Here is an 18,399-nt window from a genome sequence, read left to right on the forward strand (position 1 = left end):
GTAAAACAGCGCGTTAGATATGCCATGACGTCTAAACTCAAGGGCAGATGCGTATCTGCTCAGCAAAACGAGCAACCCACATGGCCAAGATTCTCGGTCCACTTGTTTGGTTATCACGCTAATTGGTAAATTCTTTTTCAAATCTTTTGGCGGGAAAATAAACATGAACGTTGTTGAATGGGTTTTTGGTAAACGGGTCACCCCGCAGGAACGGTTGCGCAAGGCAAGTATCAAAGGTTATCATGGCTTCGCTTACGTAGGTAGTGTTAACGTTGCGTTCATCGTAGCATCAACGAGCGCTCGAAAAGGCGCAAAGAGAGCTAGATCGTGAGCGCCAAAAATTAGAGCAACAGGAAAAGAAGCTGGTGGCGGATATTAAGAAATCTGCCAAGGCAAATCAAATTGGAGCATGCAAGATTCAGGCCAAGGACCTGGTGAGGACGAGGAAGTACATCCAGAAGTTTTATCAGATGAGAACGCAATTGCAAGCCGTGTCGCTTAGAATACAGGTTCGTGTGTTTTGTGCAATATGCTTGGTTTTTTTCGCTTGATGTGCTAATTCGATACTATTCTAGACTGTGCGAAGTAATGAACAGATGATGCAGAGCATGAAAGGCGCCACTAGACTACTGGGTTCGATGAACCGAAGCATGAATCTACCTGCATTACAAAAGATTGCTATGGAGTTTGAGAAAGAGAATGATATTATGGATCAGCGACAAGAAATGATGGACGACGCGATAGATGATGCCATGGAAGATGAGGAAGGTTCGTTGAATTTTTCACGTCTTAACTTAAGTTCGTTGTGGGTTAACAATTTACTGCAGAGGAAAGTGAAGACGTTGTGAATCAGGTACTTGATGAGATTGGAGTTGATCTTTCACAGGTGGTAAGTTTAATCTGATTCATATTACGGACAAATCCCTAATCCTTTTTTGTTCTTTCTTTTTTTATTAGCTTGGTGAAACACCATCTGGCATTGCGATTTCTCAGGCACGAGCAGAGCAAGAATCGTTGAAGTTGTAGCTCTGGGTCAAAGCATATATCAGCTCCATTATTTTATGGTCAAACTTTATTTGGCTTTAATGTATATTTACAAATTTAATGAACATTTAACTGCATCAAGTAATTGATTTTGAATAGTTTACAAGTCGAAGAAAGAAAAATCATATACATAATATAAAAAAAAAATGCAAAAAGTATAGACAACAAGAAAAAAAGAATGACATGAAGTAGTAGTAGCAATCTGTACAAAGTGAACAAATGAATGAATGAAGGGCATCAAAATACCAACCCACTCCTAAACTACATCTCACAATTTAAAACAAAAACTCCAAATCACCCAAAACTTCATAAACAAAACCAAAAAAAAAAAAAGAGACGGAAAGTCAGTAAGTCCAGCTCATAGAATCTTTCGATTTATTAAATTTTCTAGATTCCATTAGACTTTGCTTGTGGCGGAAAATTCAAATTCTGCGCAGGCGAAGATGGTTGATTACCTTGTCCAGCAATGGAAACCGCATTTGCAGGAGAATTTGAAATTTGCACAGGCGCAGATGGTTGATTACCTTGTCCAGCACGAGACAATGGTATTTCATCATGATGGACTTTGGATAATAAATTATTCGCCGATCCAGAAGGGGCTGGTGATGGCACTATTCCATAATCTCCAGATCGAGCTCTTGCACCAGGAATAATCTCTAATTTTGCTTTTTGAAGTTTTTCATCGGTCGCAGACCTGGCTTCATCATGTATTAGTTGATTTTGATGATCAAGTCGCTGATATGGGGATCTTTCAGGGCCGCCATTGCTTGCAGCTGGTTTTTTAGGTTGCATGGAATGATATTCTGACATTGTGATCCATTTGTTTCTGCCTTTAACAAAAATATAAGTACCGTATCTCGGATTAGTAAGAGCTTTCCGGGAGTACTCTTTTTGCAATATTTTTTCGAATTCGTATGGTACGTAAGATTTCTTGCCAATGTACAATGTTTCCCTAAGAGGTAGTATGTCATCCACGCGATACTTGTGATCATTTTTGCATGAAATAATGTTGGGGTGCCTGATAGGGTCAGTTTCGGACAGAGCAGTGATGTCGATGTACAGTCCATTACTGGTGTCGACGAATCGTCCGTCAATAACATTTTGGCCATTTGAGCGAGACCGGTATACGTAATATGGATTGATGTCAATATAATACTTGGAAGCTTCGTGATCCTGCGTTTCGTGGGTGAAGTATGTGCCATTAAATTTGTCAGAAACCTGTTTCATGGTCCTAATCATCATTTGCACGTCAACATCAACATCCCATGGCATTGGTTCTCCATTCCACCACCATCCCAAAAGAGAACCATGAGCTATCCAGGACTCGAACCCGTTTTTGTTAATAAACGAGAACCAGGCATCAAGCATGTCCCGAATCGCCGTTTCGCGGGCCTGATTTTTGAGTTCGCCTTTGAAAAACCGGCGATCATAATGTAGGCCAAACCATTGTTTGTTCTTTTTCATTGCGGCCTCAAAAAAATATTTGGGAGGCGGCCGGATAGGTCGCCGTGGGAGTGGAATGTAGAATTGCTCGTGAGTGACCGACATTGGTGATAAGATGTCATCAGCATCAGAAGGAACAGATAAGAAGAACAAAAGAAAAGTAAAAAATAATATAAAACTAGCAAGCACGGCGGCAATGCGACAAGAAAGTGCCCGTCGCAGCATCATCGTCCGTTGAGTTGAGCAGGAGGCGGTTTGCGGCGGTAACTGATAATGCAATTATCAAGGACCTAAAATTACCCAAAAAAGAAAAATTTAGTAAATCACAGTGAAGATGAGTAAGGCGACACATGAACCAACCTATTTTTATAGAATGCAGGCGAATTATGCTGCGATAACCATTTGCGTAACAAGATGAAACCAGTCGAGGAAAATCTATGTGCACAGCAGGATTATGACCAACAGCGAACAATACTAAATCCAAAAGACGGTAGTACAAATAATTTTTTTAGGTCTTATAGATGGAACACGCCTACCAAAGATTCATAAAAAAATACAAAAACAGAAATATCAGATAACTATGCAAAACAAAAAAAAAAAAAAAAAAAAAAAAGAATCGAACGGATGAATGTTAACTTGAAATCTCGGGTTAGGGGTAAAGAGGTTTTAGGTCGGTCGTCGCCAGAGCGCTTTCCTGATTGAGCGTAATCAATTGATGATCGAGCTGTTTCAATTTGTTTGTCATATACGTGCTGGTGTTGTATATATTATATGCCAACTATATACTTTATACTATAACTATATTATAGCTGAATAATAGTTAGTTATCAACGTAGTAGTTGTACTGGTACATGACGCAACGATTTTAAATTTACATTATCTCCGTGAACCGATATGCTGCAGCGTACTGCAAGGGGTGCATCGTGCAGCATATAATTATACTCCTTTCGCACGGTGTACCCGACGAGCAAATTTACTATACAAGTCGGAGATAAAAATTGAGCAATGTAAACCACGTTCAATCTTTTAACATTCAATTCCAATAAAGCACAATGTAGCATATTATTTAGACATGAAGCACGACACCGTTGCATAACTCTTTTTTCGTGGGGTTACCCAGCCGTTGCAACTTTTATGACGTCCGGGCCAAGACTTTTTATTTTTTAGTCTTAAACGATATCGGCTGCTTTGCGTGCCGATTTACCAAAAAAAAAAAAAAAATTAAAGGTTGATTTCAATTTGTAAACATTACCCTGCCCGCGCATTTACCGCCACATGCGCCACAGTGTTCAGCACTCGACACCGCCACTGCAACGATCTTTGATTTACAGGGTTCAAAATAAAAAAAAAATTTAAAAAAATTGGCAGGTGAATTTTAAAGAACGGTTGTCTCCAGATAATAAGATCACTTACAGGACACGGCTATTGAATTTTTCTTTTTCTTTTATTTTTTGAGTGTTTGCTTAAAAATAATATTTAAAGTTAATCACACGTTGCTGCAAATAATGTCTGGTTCAGAACGTGCTTCCAAAAGAGCAAAATCGTCATATTCAAATGGTGATGATGATGTGGTGAACCCCTATCTTGCCCATCTTAACGATGATCAGTTACAGACAAAAGAGCGATCCAAAAGTTTGGGTATTCAGAGTTCGCACGGAACCAATTTATTGGATACGTTTACCAGACACAAGACTACTGCTGCTCAGGCAGTTGCTGCAGAGGCAAGTTTGCCGGTTTTACTCAAACGAGTTATTGACTAACGTTACTTCTAGAACGGGCCCCGGAATCCGTTTAATGAAAAACAACTATCTAAAAAATATTTTGACATCTTGAAGGTTCGGCGAAACCTACCCGTGCACGCCCAGCGTGATGAATTCCTTAAATTATATCAAAGCACTCAGATTCTTGTTTTTGTGGGTGAGACTGGTTCGGGTAAAACTACTCAGATTCCTCAATTTGTTTTGTTTGATGATCTTCCACATTTGGAAGGCAAGCTGATTGCTTGTACGCAACCTCGAAGAGTTGCTGCCATGTCTGTTGCCAGTCGTGTGGCCGAGGAGCTAGATGTAACCCTTGGCGAAGAAGTTGGTTATAGCATTCGATTTGAAGACAAAACTTCATCAAAGACAATTCTTAAGTACATGACAGATGGTATGCTACTTCGAGAGGCCATGACTGATCCGAACCTGGATCGGTATAGTTGTATCATGCTCGACGAAGCACACGAGCGCACGCTCGCCACAGATATCTTGATGGGCTTGCTTAAGGAAGTCGCACTGAGAAGACCTGATTTAAAAATTATTATAATGTCGGCCACACTTGATGCTGAAAAATTTCAAAGGTATTTCAACAACGCGCCACTTCTTGCTGTTCCTGGACGAACTCATCCGGTTGAAATTTATTACACTCCAGAGTATCAACGAGATTATCTTGAAGCTGCAATTGAAACCGTTCTTCAAATTCATGCTACGGAGGCACCGGGTGATATTTTGCTCTTTTTGACTGGTGAAGAGGAAATTGAAGACGCGTGCAGGAAAATATCTCTCGAAGCTGACGAATTGCTTCGGGAAACGGATTGCGGGGTTTTAAAAGTTTACCCACTTTATGGTTCATTGCCGCCACACCAGCAACAAAAGATTTTTGAGCAGGCTCCTGGCCCGCGAGTTCAAGGAGGTGCGCCGGGAAGGAAAGTAGTGATTTCTACCAACATCGCCGAGACTTCACTTACCATTGACGGAATTGTTTATGTCATTGATCCAGGATTTTCAAAACAAAAAGTTTATAATCCTAGAATTCGGGTTGAGTCTCTTCTGGTGGCGCCGATTTCAAAGGCATCCGCTCAACAACGTGCTGGTCGTGCCGGTCGTACTCGGCCAGGAAAATGTTTCCGATTATACACGGAAGATGCGTTTAAAAAGGAACTTAATGAGCAAAGTTATCCTGAAATTTTAAGAAGTAATCTATCTTCTACCGTTCTGGAGTTGAAAAAACTGGGAATTGATGACTTGGTTCATTTTGACTTTATGGACCCGCCTGCACCAGAGACTATGATGCGAGCCTTGGAAGAATTGAATTACTTGGCCTGTCTTGACGATGACGGAGAATTGACTGCACTTGGCCGACTTGCTTCTGAGTTCCCGCTTGATCCAATGTTGGCGGTCATGGTGATTACGTCTCCCGAATTTTACTGCTCGAATGAAATATTATCACTCACGGCGTTATTGTCGGTGCCATCCGTTTTTGTTCGGCCAAACAGTGCTCGCAAGAAAGCTGACGAGATGAAAATGCAGTTTGCTCACCCTGACGGTGACCATCTCACGTTGTTGAATGTGTATCATGCGTTCAAGGGTGAAGTTGCGCAGCTAAATCCGGTCAATTGGTGTTATGACCATTTCTTGTCATACCGGTCGCTGCAAAGTGCAGATAGTGTTCGCGCGCAGCTTAAAAGAATAATGGAACGGAATGATTTGGATTTGGTTTCAACCCCGTTTGACGATCGTAATTATTATACGAATATTCGTCGGGCATTAACTTCCGGTTTTTTTATGCAGGTTGCCAAAAAGAGTTCGTCAGGCAAGCACTACATCACCGCCAAGGATAATCAGGACGTGTTACTACATCCTTCCACCGTGCTTGGTCAGGAGAGCGAATGGGTTATTTACAACGAGTTTGTATTGACTTCAAAGAATTATATTCGTACCGTGACTTCGATAAGACCGGAGTGGCTGTTTGAACTTGCGCCAGCGTATTATGATGTTAGCTCGTTTAAGAAAGGTGACGTTCGGATGAGCTTGGAGCGAGTGTTGCAATTGATTGAGAAAAAGGAGAAGCGTAGAAAGAAATAGACATGAAATTAGGGTTGCCAGGTTTAATAATCATACAATAGAAGACCTACAGGCTTGTGACGATAAATTTATATGTAAAAAGTATTTATGTATATAAAAAACAAAGCTCAAATATTTTTCATGTATCATACATAACTCCGTGTAAATGCAAAACAATTAAAAAAAAAAAAAATAATAATTAAGAAAAAAAAAACTACATTACTTTTCCAAACCAGGATTTTCATGACCTGCAAGTTCTGTGGTGCCACTAGTAGTACCGGTTTCGGTATCGGTTGTTGGAAGGTCGAATCTGTTTTCCAACATGTACCCACCTGACTTCTCCCTTCGTTGAGAAGTCTTGGTGGCCGGCAAAAGATCGATGGCGAGGATAATACCGTAAATACTATACCAGTAGGCTAATGTCCATTCAATAATGGCGCCACTATCATCATTGTCGGATTCGAATATAAGAACCGCAAACGCGATGGCAAAGCTAATAGCAACAAAAAGCCAAACGTATTTTAAAATGTAAGATAACCTAAGCCAATGAACTTCGTAGTATGACTTGGAAAGTAACGTGAATTCAACCGAGGTTAAAAATGCTGAAATGCCGAGTCCGACGACAAAGATTCCGAGACAAAAAGCATGAGCGGTATGATGACGATACGTGTCCAGGATGGTCAAAAGGATCAACCCAATTTGTCCGATTGATGCAAACACGATGGCAAACGCGGCCAAAATTTTTTCAAACCGACGACGGTTCGGTTCGAGCCGGCCAGCGTGACGAAGGTATCGCTCGGCAGCGAGTGAGAGAACAAAAAATACTGCTTGCACGGCACCGGCAGCAATGAAAAGGGCCTTAACCCCAGAGGCACCAATATCAGAAATGTACGGAACATGACTGTTTGCGTTCTGAGCAGGAAAAATTTTGTACTTTTTTTTGTTTTGTTTTTGGCAAGTCAGAAACAACAGGTGAGAGTCAGATCATCCATAAGGGAAGTACTTACGTTATTGCCAGCCCAAACGGCCATCATGGCTACCAACATTCCCCACCAAACAAGGAGAGAAATGACTGGTAAGATCCAGTAATATTTGAATTGCTCAAGAAGCTTAGCTGGAGGTAACGACATTACGATTTGCCCTGGTAAATTGACGGTAGTTACCAAATTTGAATTTTAAATGATTTCAATTAGTTACAACTAACTATATATACTTCTTGGTATAATTAGCACGCCAGCTGGGAAACGAGATGATCATCACTGAATGATAAATGCTGACACTAATTCCCGGAATGGCTGTTGCTGCGGGAAAATTTTAAACGTCACCGGCTCTTCGGGAACAAGATTTCGAACGGACGCCGAAGCAAAACACGGTTTAACTAACTAACCATTTGCTTTTCCTTATGTCATCAATAATAAAATTCTTGTCACAGTCACGTGACATAGTTTTTATTACGTAACTAGCAGTCTGGTGACAAATTGAGTTAAGTTGGGCTGCAGATCAACGCGCGGGCGTTGCTACTCAGGGGCGCGGGCACAACGCGCCCGCGGTTTAACACGTCGCCGCGTATTTCTGCTGCAGCGCAGGGACGAAGCTGGCTGAACGCAGGTTCGATAAGGTTCCGTTCTCACTCAGCATCACGCCTTCTCCGCAATTTGGCTTGGAATATAGTACGATTGCCAGGGTATATAAGCATCCGGTCGTTTCCTGCGATTCATTGTCCCACAATCTGTAGGTTCTATTATTACATGCATTATATATAATGGACGGCCAGCGACACTCACCATCGCCATCCGCGACTTCGAAACCAATTGCAATTCCTCTTCCCACTCCTCGATCTTCTGGGTCCGGCGTGCTGCCTTCTGCAACCATTTCTCCCACCCAGATGCATCAGCGAAGGTCATCCATGCCTTCGTGGGCCGTAAATCCATCCTACGCTTCGCCAAATGATGGCATGAAAAATATGTTTGACAGGCGTGCTTCTGCAGCAGCGTCATTTTTACCTGGGTCGCCTGATCGGGGCGCAATCCTTTGGACCAACGCTCAATATCATACCACTGAAAACCCTCCGTTTTCGGGTTTCAATTTTGGCTCTTTTGGAACTAATTCTACGCCTTCAAAGCCTTCTGCTCTTCCATCGCCACCCATGTCGCCCAAGTCATCTCTTGCCAGCCCTCAATCATCGGTCTCGCACGATCAGGCGTACGTGGTGTGCGATCACCATCACCACAGGCGTGCATCCTGCGCGGTCCAGTTTCTGCCCCCCGAACAGCCAATCGAACAAGGTGCTCGAATGCAAATAACTCCCGACGGAAAGAATTCTTCCACCCCGAGACGCATGAGTGGCCGATTTGAAAGACGTCCCTCTCCAACCGGTGAGCGAATCTTGAAAGGCGAATTTTCTTTCTAATGCGTCATCACGCAATTCCCTGAACATGAACAGAAATTCGTTTTTTTGTTCAAAGTTTGCATTATCATGTCAAATATCTTGTTTTTTATGGAGTTACATTTTGGATTTTTATTTTTATTTTAATTTTAATTTTTTTTTTTACATGATGAAAAATTGTGCAGTTTTGGAGTTGTTATTGTTAATGATATTCTTATTTGGCGTTATGGACGGTTTTTTTTTTTTTTGGTTTACGATATTGCGTACGATCATGATTTTTATATATTGAAAAATTGAATAAATGTAAAATATACTCAAATATACAATTTAACAAAGTTAGAGTCTTGTTATCCCCAAAACGCCTTGCTAAATATATTATAAAAAACAAATGATCTCAAACACTTGGCTAAGCATGCCGAATTCCGGCATTGCGCCTGGTTCGATCATCGCTCACAACTTGCCCTCTTCCTGGTGACTCTTCATCATCCTCTTCGATCCGCTGCCTTGCCTCAACTTCCTTCACAAATGACTTTCTTTTTTCATGAAGTTCTTCAACGTCGTCAATACTGTGTGCTAATATTCTGCCATCACTATCAAAATCAAACGTAAACAATCCCGCAACCACGGTGTCTGGTCCTGATCTTGACTTGGGCGGCTCAAATGACATTTCCCACCGTACCAATAACTTTGTGGTTTCGATTCCTTCATACTCTGGTGGTGAATCTGATTCTACCCGCATGTTCACGACCTTGAATACAATATCTCCGGTATCTTCTTGCGTCACTGCTCGTGCCCCTTCAGGGATGGCACCAAATGGTCCGAGTACGAATAATGGCAATACCCACTGAGCAATCTTCCATGTCGTCAGATACGCAGTTTTGCCATGTATTGAAGGTAACCCAGGATGTGTCTTGGGAAAAAACCGAAGTTGAATATCTGGTGATAATAATGACGCTGGAATTCTTGCGTGCTGAATATTCGGTAAAAGTTCCGTCAACGTGTCAAGAGCTACATCGCCATCAGCATTCCCATTTCGATGCCCTCCCTCCCCCTCTTTTTTTTTAATACATATATAACTTACTTTGACCCAAATTCAACTTAGGGTGAGATGTTGGATCTTCATCTAAATCTGCAAACTGCAAAACATATGTAGGCGGAAGCTTAAGCTTTCGTCGACCGGTTGGATGACGAATCGGCCGATGTTGAGTGTAGACATTTCTAGCCACCAATTTTGCCCATGATGATAAGCGCATATCTGGCAATTATTACTCTGACAGTAAATCTTACAAAATAAACCACAATCTGCTAAATTAATTAATAGCGTGATTTTTAAAACTACAATACTGCTGCATGTGTCGAGTAGTTATGATCAAATTCCCCCAGACTTTTCACTTTTCAAAATCGTCAGTTCCTTCGTTGGGAGAAAGAAGGTTTATATTAAATTATGGCACGTGATTAACTTTAATTTTATATAGTCATACCAATTTATCAATGTTACATTATACACCTCTTACCATCCTGAATTGGCGTAAGATGGACTATGATGATGATGTGAATGAATGATCAGAGTGCAAGAGTTTTTAATTTTCAAATAGTTGTTTAGTTGATTTAGAAAGGAAAAAAAATATGGCTCGTAAACTGGAAGCTTATTTTAGCGAAGTGACGGCAATTCTTTCAGAGTCCAGCCAACTTCAAGAAAGATCAACCCCAAATGCATCATTTTTGGATGCGATATATCAATATATCCAACCAGATGTCAAGTCTGAAGACAAGGAATTAGTAGTGGCTAAGAAATTGTTAAGTCTTTTAACAGGCATTGATAATGCGTCTCAAGAAGATCAAAAGACGTTTCCAGGAACTTTTTCTATTGCCTTAGGTGACATGAAGACTCTCAACGCATTACTAGAATTAATAGTGATAGAATGCATATTCCCATATGTATCAACGGGGGTTGGTATTCCACTCGGAAAGAGGATTAAGAACAGGCACCATATAGCTTACAAGGTGGCATTGAGAACAGATATCTTACGCCAAACAGTAGATTGCTTACTGAGCATCGTGGCCAGTGAGGATGATATTGCAGACGTAATTATGGGCGGTCAATTTTGTACTGACATTATATCTTCTACGGGAGAGCTTGCTTTTAATCCGGTTTATCAATCAGAACAGTTCAGAGATGACTACAAATATAAATTTACCGATTTTCTCGGAAGGTTAGAAACATACACACTCTTAACTTATATCACTACTCTTATTCAAAAAGACACGCCGACATGGTTTATAAAGATCCTCACTAGAACGCTAGCAATGGTTCCGCTCACGAGGCCAAATGACGGAGTGCAAAGTTTAATTGAATTTATTGGTGGACTTCGAGAGGATGATTCAATATCGGTAGACAAATTGGAAAGAGCAGCACGGGTGCTTATCAGTGTACCTTTTCAAGTGGAATCAAGGAGATATTTTGAAGCAGTTGCTGATCAACTATTGCGCGTGCTCGATGCCGTGAAAAAAAATTCATTAGTCGGATCCACTGTGCAAATTATTACAATCATGCATGCCAAAAATTTAAACATGGTAACGGATTTTATATTCAAACCTTTGATCACGGCTTTGAATCCGGAAATATCTGAATCAGCATCGGAATTGGTCTTGCCTGACAAACAATTGGCAATAACGTTGTCAAGAATATCAAGCATTATTAGAAACTCACCTCCAGATATAGTTTTAGAATTACTCAAGCCTGTTTATTTGTCATTATGGCGATTGATTGGGTTTCAAAAGCAAACAAAACGAAGCATTGAACAAACAAAATCTTTGTTATTGGTTTATATTAAAACTCATGCTGACTCAGCTTCAGTCATGTTCGAATTAACTCAAACCGTTCATAATGAAAGTGGCAAGACTTTTGAATTCGCTAATGGAGTCGATGGAGGTGTTGAAATCAGAAGATTTAAGCCTGTTTTTAGAGATCTCGGTCACGAAATTGATAGTATTGGACAAATCGAGCAGCAGTCTGAAATTATTTTAGACATTGTAAAGGAATTGGATAAAACTTCGGTCAGAAATCTATTTTTGAAGTGTTTCAGACAATGGTTGAATGATAGAAATGATAACGAAGCGGATCCGTTCTTGTGAGTATATTACCAAATTTTACAAAAGTTTGAAGAACTATGCTAACGGTTTGTCAAGAGTATTTGGAAGTCTGCGCTTGCTCGAAGGTATTTTGGAAAGCCGAAAATCAGAGATCATTGAGTCTCCGTCAGAGATTATACAGCTGGTGTCAGAGATTATAGATGAGTACGTATCTATTTTGGAGACTAAGCGGCTTAAGCTGTCGACTGTCGCATCACAGATAGAAAACATTGCGCAACAAATTGACGATGAGGATAATGATTCGGATGACGAAAATGATGAAGAGTTGGAGCATGAAATTAGTATCGAAACATTATCAGTTGCCATATCTCTTCTCAGTGCGATCGTATCTGAATCAATGCTGGACAGCTCGTTAACCGAAAATGACCACAGAATTTTAAAATCGCTGGGGCCAAGGTTGAAATTGATTGCTCAAAATGGGGCTCCGCGAGTGAGTTCAGCTGCCGGTACGCTGGCCGTGCTTTTAGATGAAACAGATATTTCGACTGCGAATTCCATGGCGCGTTTAAATTCTTCACAGGGACAATACCAACAGGCACTGACAGATCTTCAAGACCCATTAATTCCGATAAGAGCGCATGGATTACATGTAATTCGAGCTTTAATAGAGACCAGAGATCCGATTATTAACGTCGATAACGTTTTGAAGATATACTTGTCTACTTTAAATGACGAAGACTCATTCATATATTTAAATAGTATCAAGGGTTTACAAGCACTGACCAATATTCATGGAATACGGGTAATTCAAAAACTAATTTATCAGTATACTTTACCTGGAAAGAAGCCGAATTTTGACGAAAGATTACGGATCGGTGAGGCAATTCTTAGGACAATTCAGAGGCTGGGAGAAGCATTGTCTGGTGACAATGCAGAGGCGATTGTTCTACCAATGATAACCGTGGTTGTTAACAGAAAGCTAGATATTCGTATTCGAACTTCTGCTATGAGTATTTTGGGTATGGCATGTGAAGTAAACCCGATTGGTTTGTCTGGCCGACTTGAAGATTGTATCGATTGTGCACTTGGTATCTTAACGTTTGAGACTAGAGAAGATGCTATTATCATTAGAAGAGCCGCAATGGTTCTTATTGGATCGTTATTGAAGGGGATCGGAACATTAAATAATGTGCCCAAAGAGTTTGCAAAAAAAATTGTGCGGACCATAAGATACTCCAAAGCTTCGGACAAAGATGCATTAGTCCGGGTTCAGTCACAAAACGTACTTGATATTCTTGGAGACTTTCTTTCTGACGAACTTTCTTTAAAATAATCTTTGATTTTTTTTTTTGCTTGCCGTTTTATGGCATATTGTACATATTGTTGATCTAATGGATTTTGTTGATTTATAGAACTAATGTACATAATTTATTTTTGTAGTCACCTTAAACTATCGTAGCAATTTGTGCATATTTTAACTATCATTTCTAACCGAATCTCCTCCGCTAACCCATAGAACATTATTACACCTTGAAACAGTAGAGTTAGTAAAAATTAAGGACAAAACAAAACAAAAAAAAAAAACTGTTCTTCTATACCTGATCATGATTTCACCCAACTTCCCCTTGTCTTCACCATTAACAAATTCAACAGCATCTTCTAATTGCAAGTTCATGTACGAATCAACTGATGTTAAAATGCCTTTGTATTCAGTTTGCCCCCACTTCAATCGTACGATAATGTTCTTCCCTGTCAGGTCTTGCAAAAAAGGCTTTGGGTTAATCGGTGCAAACTAACAAACATGGCAGGTTAGCGTCAACGTTCAGTAAAAATGTAATTTCATTAAAATTAATTTAAAAAAAAAAATACCACTTACGCCTGACATTTCTTATAAAATCTATAAAAAAAGCTGATTAGTTGATGTTTTTGACCAACCAAGTCGTGATTGTGGTGTGGTGATGGTTTATAGAAGGGGTTTTTTCCAACTCGAAGCGTGAATCACAAACAAATCACAATAAGGTCACAGTTATATACATTGCATATTGCATCACCTTATCTGCAACTTTACGAAATTCTTTATTAGACCTTTAAACATCCAAGACAAATTCAGGTCGATTTTGTTGTCCAATTATTAAAACGGTTTTCTTATTTATTGCCGCTTGCTTATATTTTTTGTCCATATTTTAATTGAAGTGTTATTTTGAAGGCAAAGGATTAGTGACGTTACTTTTTGCCAACTGTCTATTCATTTACTACAATGGCACCAGCAGCTGTATGGTTAACCTACGACTTGTTTTATATATACACATTTTTTTAACGTTTTTAATAGTGGCGGCATTTTAATTTTTTTGACGTTCTTCCTATAAGAGATCCAAACTTAACAGATGATGATGGCCCTTTGTATTCGGTAAAATTCACTTGAAATAAAAAAAATTTATTGACTCGAATCGTTATTCTAATCGATTGTTAGGACCCTAATGTTTCAGCTTTATGCTCAGGTTCTGGATCTTTGTTTTTAGGGACCACAAAGGGTGTTGTCAAAATTGTATCCCAGTCTTTAAAGCTTCAAGTTTCGTTTGTTGCACATGACAATGGTGCAACTATTACACACATTAGCCAAGTGCCTGATACAGCATATCTAATTACAATTGCTGTGAGTTTTTTTAAATGAAAATAATTATAATTGGATTACTTTTTTTTTTTTTCTAACCGTTTTTATTTAGGAAAGCGAAAGTGTGGAGCCTCAGTTGAAAATATGGTCATTGGATAAAGCTGACAAAAAGTCTGATGGGCCAAAATGCAATACTTCGATAAACATACATACGAAAAAAATATTACCAATAACAGCGTTTGCGATATCAGATGATTTATCTATTGTAGCCGTCGGTTTAGAAAATGGTAATTTAATATTTATCCGAGGTGATTTCGTGCATGATAAAAACATCAAACAAAAAGTCTATTTTGAGAGTGATAGTCCTATCACGGGATTGGGATTTTATGAAGCCAGCAAGACTTCAATATTATACGTTGCTACTAATACTCAGTTGCTGACTTTTTATACGACCGGGAAGAACTTGGGACATCAGGCACGAGTGCTTGAAGACAAAGGCTGCACGGTGGGTTGCTTTGCATTAAAGAAATCTACTGGTGAAATAATAGTTGCCAGAGATGACGGTATTTATTTTTATACGCCATACGGTCGCGGGCCTGGATATATGTACGACGGGCCGAAATCCAATATCTTTGTGTATAAAGGGTATCTTGCTATTGAATCACCAAGCAATCCACCACTCGACGTCAATGTTCAGTCTACGATCCGGGGGATCGTGGGCGCTATTCCGACAAGCGACGATCCGTTCCATACGGCAAAGTTCACCATATTTGATACCGATAACAAATTTATTGCGTACAAAGGTCAGTTCCCTGGTGGCGTGAAAGGCATTTTTGCTGAGTGGAGTGACCTTTACGTTTTGGGAGGCGATGGTCAACTTTACAGGCATTCGGAGCGGGATTTGAATCAGAAGCTGGACATTCTTTATCAGAGAAACTTGTATAGCCTGGCATTAGGTTTAGCTGTCAATGCTGGTGCAGAAAACAAGCGCATTTTGGTTATTTATAAGAAGTTTGGTGATTACTTATACGAACGTGGCGACTATGACGATGCCATGGAACAATATATTAAAGCCATTGATAGTGGCGAGGCAAGCCAGGTTATCAGGAAATATTTAGACTCTCAACGGATTTATAATCTTACATCATACCTTGAGGAGCTACATAACAGGGGCATTGCCAATGCTGATCATACAACCTTACTACTAAATTGTTATGCCAAGCTTAAGGACACGGTCAAATTGGAGACGTTTATTAAATCTGATGATGAAAACTTGAAGTTTGACATTGATACTGCAATTCAGATGTGCAGGCAAGGTGGTTATTATAAGCAGGCGGCGTATCTTGCAGAGAAACATAGACAAAATGAGCTGGTTATTGATATTACCTTGCAGGATTTGGTGGATTTTAAAACTGGACTGCGGGTTATTCGGAGCCTGCCTCCAGAAGATATGTATTATAATCTCTCACGATACGGCAGGCAGCTTTTAAACAATCTTTCAAAGGAGACGACAGCCTTGTTTATTGAATACTTTACCGGGCAGTACGTCCCGCAAAATATCACGGTCATTCCAGACCTGGATGTTACAAGCAGCACGCTCACAGATGCACGAGCAATTTCACCCATCTTAGGAAGTTACAAAAGTTTGATTCCATACATGACTGGAAGTCGTCCGCCGTCTGTTTTGTCAGCCACGCTTGATGTTGCACCGTCCATTATTGAAACGATTAGCAGTAACGTTAACAAGTTTACTGGAGGTTCAACCGTGGTAGATGCCACCCCCGTGATTGCTGAGCAACCGGAAACTACTGTGGTAGATTACGAGCCTCCAAAACCTCGAACGGTATTTGCCACTTTTGTTGACCAGCCGTTGGAGTTTATAGTATTTTTAGAAGCAGTTATAGGCTCGCCTGGGTTAGCCACTACTGAAGATGGTAAGTATGATAACGATTCGGTGGATCTGTATACAACCCTTTTTGAAATGTATCTACAACTAGCAGAAAAAAGTTCGACTGAGGTTGAGAAACGAGGTTGGCAAGAGAAAGCGAAAAAACTGATTACTGGACCTGAATCACCAATTGATTCCTCTAACGTTCTTCTTCTGTCACATTTGTATTCTTTCAATGAAGGTCGCATTCTCGTTCGGGAAGTAGAAAATCTATATATTGATATTTTCAGGTCATGTGTTGCGGTTAATGACACTATTGCTGCGATCCAAACAGTGCATAAGTACGGTGATCTTGAACCAGAGCTTTATCCACTAGCTTTGTCGTATTTTACGTCGTCACCCGATGTCATGGCTGTTGCTTCTGAAGAATTGGCTTCTGTGTTGAAAAAGATTGAACAGGAAGGTTTGATGGCGCCTTTACAAGTTATCCAAGCGTTAAGTGTCAACGCCGTGGCCACGATAGGTGTCGTTAAGGAATACCTTACTGAAATAATTGAACGTGAGAAGCGAGAGATCGAGACCAACCGTCGACTTACTGAATCATACCGGCAAGAAACAAGGACGAAGCAGGAGGAAATCAAGGAACTTGAAACGGAAGCTAGAGTTTTTCAAAACACGCGATGTGCCAGTTGTGGCACAGCTCTTGATTTACCGACCGTTCATTTTATGTGCAAGCATTCTTACCATCGACGATGCCTTAATGAAGTCAGTGAAGATACTGAGTGTCCTCAATGTGCATCTAATAATGCTACGATTCGAGCGATCAGAAGGGCTCAAGATGACATGGCAGATCGACATGACTTGTTTAAGTCGGCACTTAACGACTCAGATGATAAGTTTAAGCTGATTAGCGATTTCTTTGGAAGAGGAGTAATGGAACAAGTTGAGTTTCTCGTTGATTAAGTTTTTTTTTTTTCTTTTAATTAAGCGTTCAATTTTTCTGGCGTTTGTGGTTATTATTTGTAATAAAATCTATATTAATATTATGAATCATCCAGTCAAACTGCGTAACCTGGACGTAGTTTTTTTTTTTTTTTAAACCCTTCCTTTTCAATCCCAAAACTCCATAAAAATGCATTACATATGTTACATCCTAAATCGTAGGTTTTGAACTAGCCTCTTCTGGCGGCGCATCATCATCGCTTTCTTCCAGTTGTTGGATTTGTTGAACCTCAGGCCGAGCTGGCGAAGCAACTGGTGATGATGAAGCAGATGATTTGTTGTGGCTTGCAGAATCTGAACTATCATCTGAATCTGAATCTGAACGATTGCTTTGTTCACTTGGGTTTTTTTTCTTCGACTCTGGGTTACCAATAATTTGAGAATCTGGAAGTACAGGTCGCAAATTTCCATCACGTCGTCCTCCCCTGCCCCGGCCTCGACCTCGGACTCTATTCCCTCTTCGTTGCCTTAAAATATCCTGAGCAATGTTTTTGCCCACGCCAACTCTCCTTTCCAGTAAGCTTAAAAAATTATAATCGCGATCACTTATGCGTTGTCGCTTTTGAATCTCATCTTGATCATCATTTTCGTGTTCAGGTATTTCTCTATACCCATGCTTTCCGATCAACTCGTTTCGGGGAACGTATTTTAACACGACATCTTTTATTTCTGCCATGCCCGGACATGACGTGCGTGCCTTGTGAGACTTGAAGCATGCGATACTGCAGTACTTGGAAAGGCATGCCGGACACTTATATGCTGGTGATTGCTTAAAGCATATCGAACAACTTGATTGTAATAGTTCAAATGATTTGAAATCGAATTTTTCCGAATCCTCCGTCATGTTTTTATATTGTTATTTTTCAAAACGGTTTCTTGAAAAAAAAAAATAATAATAATTGTAATACAGGTCAATTTGCGCGCAGCAGCCCCCACAAGTGACCACCAAACAAAGAACAATAACTACCCAAGACCTTCTTCTAAAATAAAATACTCATGTAATCTTATTATTCTAACACTAGTTAAGATATTCACAAGGTTATATTTTATTAATCTTACTTTTGCATGAGAGACCGTCCATCAAAACCACTCGAATTTGTATGGGCGC

General features: G+C 40.1%; 10 protein-coding genes across 10 annotated transcripts; 5 read left to right on the plus strand and 5 right to left on the minus strand.

Annotated features, from left to right (window-relative positions):
* The first annotated feature begins 74 nt into the window (after window positions 1–74).
* Window positions 75–1,210, plus strand: V1514DRAFT_361459 (Snf7 family). The gene is made up of 5 exons (XM_066929708.1): window positions 75–223; window positions 288–509; window positions 576–768; window positions 828–889; window positions 958–1,210. Exons 1-5 carry the CDS (start codon window positions 164–166, stop codon window positions 1,024–1,026), a joined length of 606 nt encoding a protein of 201 aa, XP_066785901.1. The 5' UTR covers window positions 75–163; the 3' UTR covers window positions 1,027–1,210.
* On the minus strand, window positions 1,140–3,049 carry V1514DRAFT_65353 (LicD family-domain-containing protein). The gene is made up of 2 exons (XM_066930094.1): window positions 2,848–3,049; window positions 1,140–2,777 (listed from the first exon to the last, which is right to left on the minus strand). Exon 2 carries the CDS (start codon window positions 2,713–2,715, stop codon window positions 1,432–1,434), a length of 1,284 nt encoding a protein of 427 aa, XP_066785902.1. The 5' UTR covers window positions 2,716–2,777; window positions 2,848–3,049; the 3' UTR covers window positions 1,140–1,431.
* A 792-nt stretch (window positions 3,050–3,841) lies between these two features.
* V1514DRAFT_288049 (P-loop containing nucleoside triphosphate hydrolase protein) lies at window positions 3,842–6,488 on the plus strand. Its single transcript, XM_066925237.1, has 2 exons — window positions 3,842–4,208; window positions 4,260–6,488. Exons 1-2 carry the CDS (start codon window positions 3,993–3,995, stop codon window positions 6,330–6,332), a joined length of 2,289 nt encoding a protein of 762 aa, XP_066785903.1. The 5' UTR covers window positions 3,842–3,992; the 3' UTR covers window positions 6,333–6,488.
* Window positions 6,344–7,632, minus strand: V1514DRAFT_324022 (Frag1/DRAM/Sfk1 family-domain-containing protein). The gene is made up of 2 exons (XM_066926346.1): window positions 7,319–7,632; window positions 6,344–7,244 (listed from the first exon to the last, which is right to left on the minus strand). The coding sequence occupies exons 1-2, from the start codon at window positions 7,439–7,441 to the stop codon at window positions 6,531–6,533; spliced, it is 837 nt and encodes a 278-aa protein (XP_066785904.1). The 5' UTR covers window positions 7,442–7,632; the 3' UTR covers window positions 6,344–6,530.
* Window positions 7,633–8,073: 441 nt separating this feature from the next.
* V1514DRAFT_317480 (uncharacterized protein) lies at window positions 8,074–8,721 on the plus strand (the record flags this gene model as incomplete). The annotated part of the gene is made up of 1 exon (XM_066925842.1): window positions 8,074–8,721. The coding sequence occupies one exon, from the start codon at window positions 8,074–8,076 to the stop codon at window positions 8,719–8,721; it is 648 nt and encodes a 215-aa protein (XP_066785905.1).
* A 237-nt stretch (window positions 8,722–8,958) lies between these two features.
* On the minus strand, window positions 8,959–10,082 carry V1514DRAFT_288055 (uncharacterized protein). Its single transcript, XM_066925238.1, has 2 exons — window positions 9,779–10,082; window positions 8,959–9,705 (listed from the first exon to the last, which is right to left on the minus strand). The coding sequence occupies exons 1-2, from the start codon at window positions 9,948–9,950 to the stop codon at window positions 9,104–9,106; spliced, it is 774 nt and encodes a 257-aa protein (XP_066785906.1). The 5' UTR covers window positions 9,951–10,082; the 3' UTR covers window positions 8,959–9,103.
* Window positions 10,083–10,188: 106 nt separating this feature from the next.
* Window positions 10,189–13,201, plus strand: V1514DRAFT_288056 (uncharacterized protein). The gene is made up of 2 exons (XM_066925239.1): window positions 10,189–11,828; window positions 11,887–13,201. The coding sequence occupies exons 1-2, from the start codon at window positions 10,324–10,326 to the stop codon at window positions 13,121–13,123; spliced, it is 2,742 nt and encodes a 913-aa protein (XP_066785907.1). The 5' UTR covers window positions 10,189–10,323; the 3' UTR covers window positions 13,124–13,201.
* Window positions 13,034–13,736, minus strand: V1514DRAFT_288060 (SMX3 core Sm protein-like protein Sm F). The gene is made up of 3 exons (XM_066925240.1): window positions 13,667–13,736; window positions 13,389–13,582; window positions 13,034–13,319 (listed from the first exon to the last, which is right to left on the minus strand). Exons 1-3 carry the CDS (start codon window positions 13,673–13,675, stop codon window positions 13,265–13,267), a joined length of 258 nt encoding a protein of 85 aa, XP_066785908.1. The 5' UTR covers window positions 13,676–13,736; the 3' UTR covers window positions 13,034–13,264.
* Window positions 13,737–13,802: 66 nt separating this feature from the next.
* Window positions 13,803–17,347, plus strand: V1514DRAFT_65848 (uncharacterized protein). Its single transcript, XM_066930096.1, has 4 exons — window positions 13,803–14,062; window positions 14,120–14,197; window positions 14,261–14,443; window positions 14,514–17,347. The coding sequence occupies exons 1-4, from the start codon at window positions 14,048–14,050 to the stop codon at window positions 17,250–17,252; spliced, it is 3,015 nt and encodes a 1,004-aa protein (XP_066785909.1). The 5' UTR covers window positions 13,803–14,047; the 3' UTR covers window positions 17,253–17,347.
* On the minus strand, window positions 17,055–18,376 carry V1514DRAFT_65756 (uncharacterized protein). The gene has a single exon (XM_066930095.1). The coding sequence runs from the start codon at window positions 18,133–18,135 to the stop codon at window positions 17,443–17,445; it is 693 nt and encodes a 230-aa protein (XP_066785910.1). The 5' UTR covers window positions 18,136–18,376; the 3' UTR covers window positions 17,055–17,442.
* Between the last annotated feature and the right edge of the window lie 23 nt (window positions 18,377–18,399).

The sequence above is a fragment of the Lipomyces japonicus genome, assembly GCF_038497905.1.
Source record: "Lipomyces japonicus strain CBS 7319 unplaced genomic scaffold V1514scaffold_2, whole genome shotgun sequence".
NCBI lineage: Eukaryota > Fungi > Ascomycota > Lipomycetes > Lipomycetales > Lipomycetaceae > Lipomyces > Lipomyces japonicus.

What these genes read in the sequence shown, in the direction of transcription:
- V1514DRAFT_361459 (XM_066929708.1), top strand. Translation starts at nt 164, where the DNA reads ATGAACGTTGTTGAATGGGTTTTTGGTAAACGGGTCACCCCGCAGGAA. An exon ending in TGCCATGGAAGATGAGGAAG is followed by an intron (nt 769 to 827) that starts GTTCGTTGAATT and finishes AATTTACTGCAG; the next exon opens with AGGAAAGTGAAGACGTTGTG. An exon ending in GAGTTGATCTTTCACAGGTG is followed by an intron (nt 890 to 957) that starts GTAAGTTTAATC and finishes TTTTTTTATTAG; the next exon opens with CTTGGTGAAACACCATCTGG.
- V1514DRAFT_65353 (XM_066930094.1), bottom strand. Translation starts at nt 2,715, where the DNA reads ATGATGCTGCGACGGGCACTTTCTTGTCGCATTGCCGCCGTGCTTGCT.
- V1514DRAFT_288049 (XM_066925237.1), top strand. Translation starts at nt 3,993, where the DNA reads ATGTCTGGTTCAGAACGTGCTTCCAAAAGAGCAAAATCGTCATATTCA. An exon ending in CTCAGGCAGTTGCTGCAGAG is followed by an intron (nt 4,209 to 4,259) that starts GCAAGTTTGCCG and finishes CGTTACTTCTAG; the next exon opens with AACGGGCCCCGGAATCCGTT.
- V1514DRAFT_324022 (XM_066926346.1), bottom strand. Translation starts at nt 7,441, where the DNA reads ATGTCGTTACCTCCAGCTAAGCTTCTTGAGCAATTCAAATATTACTGG. An exon ending in CCGTTTGGGCTGGCAATAAC is followed by an intron (nt 7,245 to 7,318) that starts GTAAGTACTTCC and finishes AACAAAAAAAAG; the next exon opens with TACAAAATTTTTCCTGCTCA.
- V1514DRAFT_288055 (XM_066925238.1), bottom strand. Translation starts at nt 9,950, where the DNA reads ATGCGCTTATCATCATGGGCAAAATTGGTGGCTAGAAATGTCTACACT. An exon ending in TAAGTTGAATTTGGGTCAAA is followed by an intron (nt 9,706 to 9,778) that starts GTAAGTTATATA and finishes ATGGCGATGTAG; the next exon opens with CTCTTGACACGTTGACGGAA.
- V1514DRAFT_288056 (XM_066925239.1), top strand. Translation starts at nt 10,324, where the DNA reads ATGGCTCGTAAACTGGAAGCTTATTTTAGCGAAGTGACGGCAATTCTT. An exon ending in AACGAAGCGGATCCGTTCTT is followed by an intron (nt 11,829 to 11,886) that starts GTGAGTATATTA and finishes CGGTTTGTCAAG; the next exon opens with AGTATTTGGAAGTCTGCGCT.
- V1514DRAFT_288060 (XM_066925240.1), bottom strand. An exon ending in TTGGGTGAAATCATGATCAG is followed by an intron (nt 13,320 to 13,388) that starts GTATAGAAGAAC and finishes TACTGTTTCAAG; the next exon opens with GTGTAATAATGTTCTATGGG.
- V1514DRAFT_65848 (XM_066930096.1), top strand. An exon ending in ATGATGGCCCTTTGTATTCG is followed by an intron (nt 14,198 to 14,260) that starts GTAAAATTCACT and finishes ATCGATTGTTAG; the next exon opens with GACCCTAATGTTTCAGCTTT. An exon ending in CATATCTAATTACAATTGCT is followed by an intron (nt 14,444 to 14,513) that starts GTGAGTTTTTTT and finishes GTTTTTATTTAG; the next exon opens with GAAAGCGAAAGTGTGGAGCC.
- V1514DRAFT_65756 (XM_066930095.1), bottom strand. Translation starts at nt 18,135, where the DNA reads ATGACGGAGGATTCGGAAAAATTCGATTTCAAATCATTTGAACTATTA.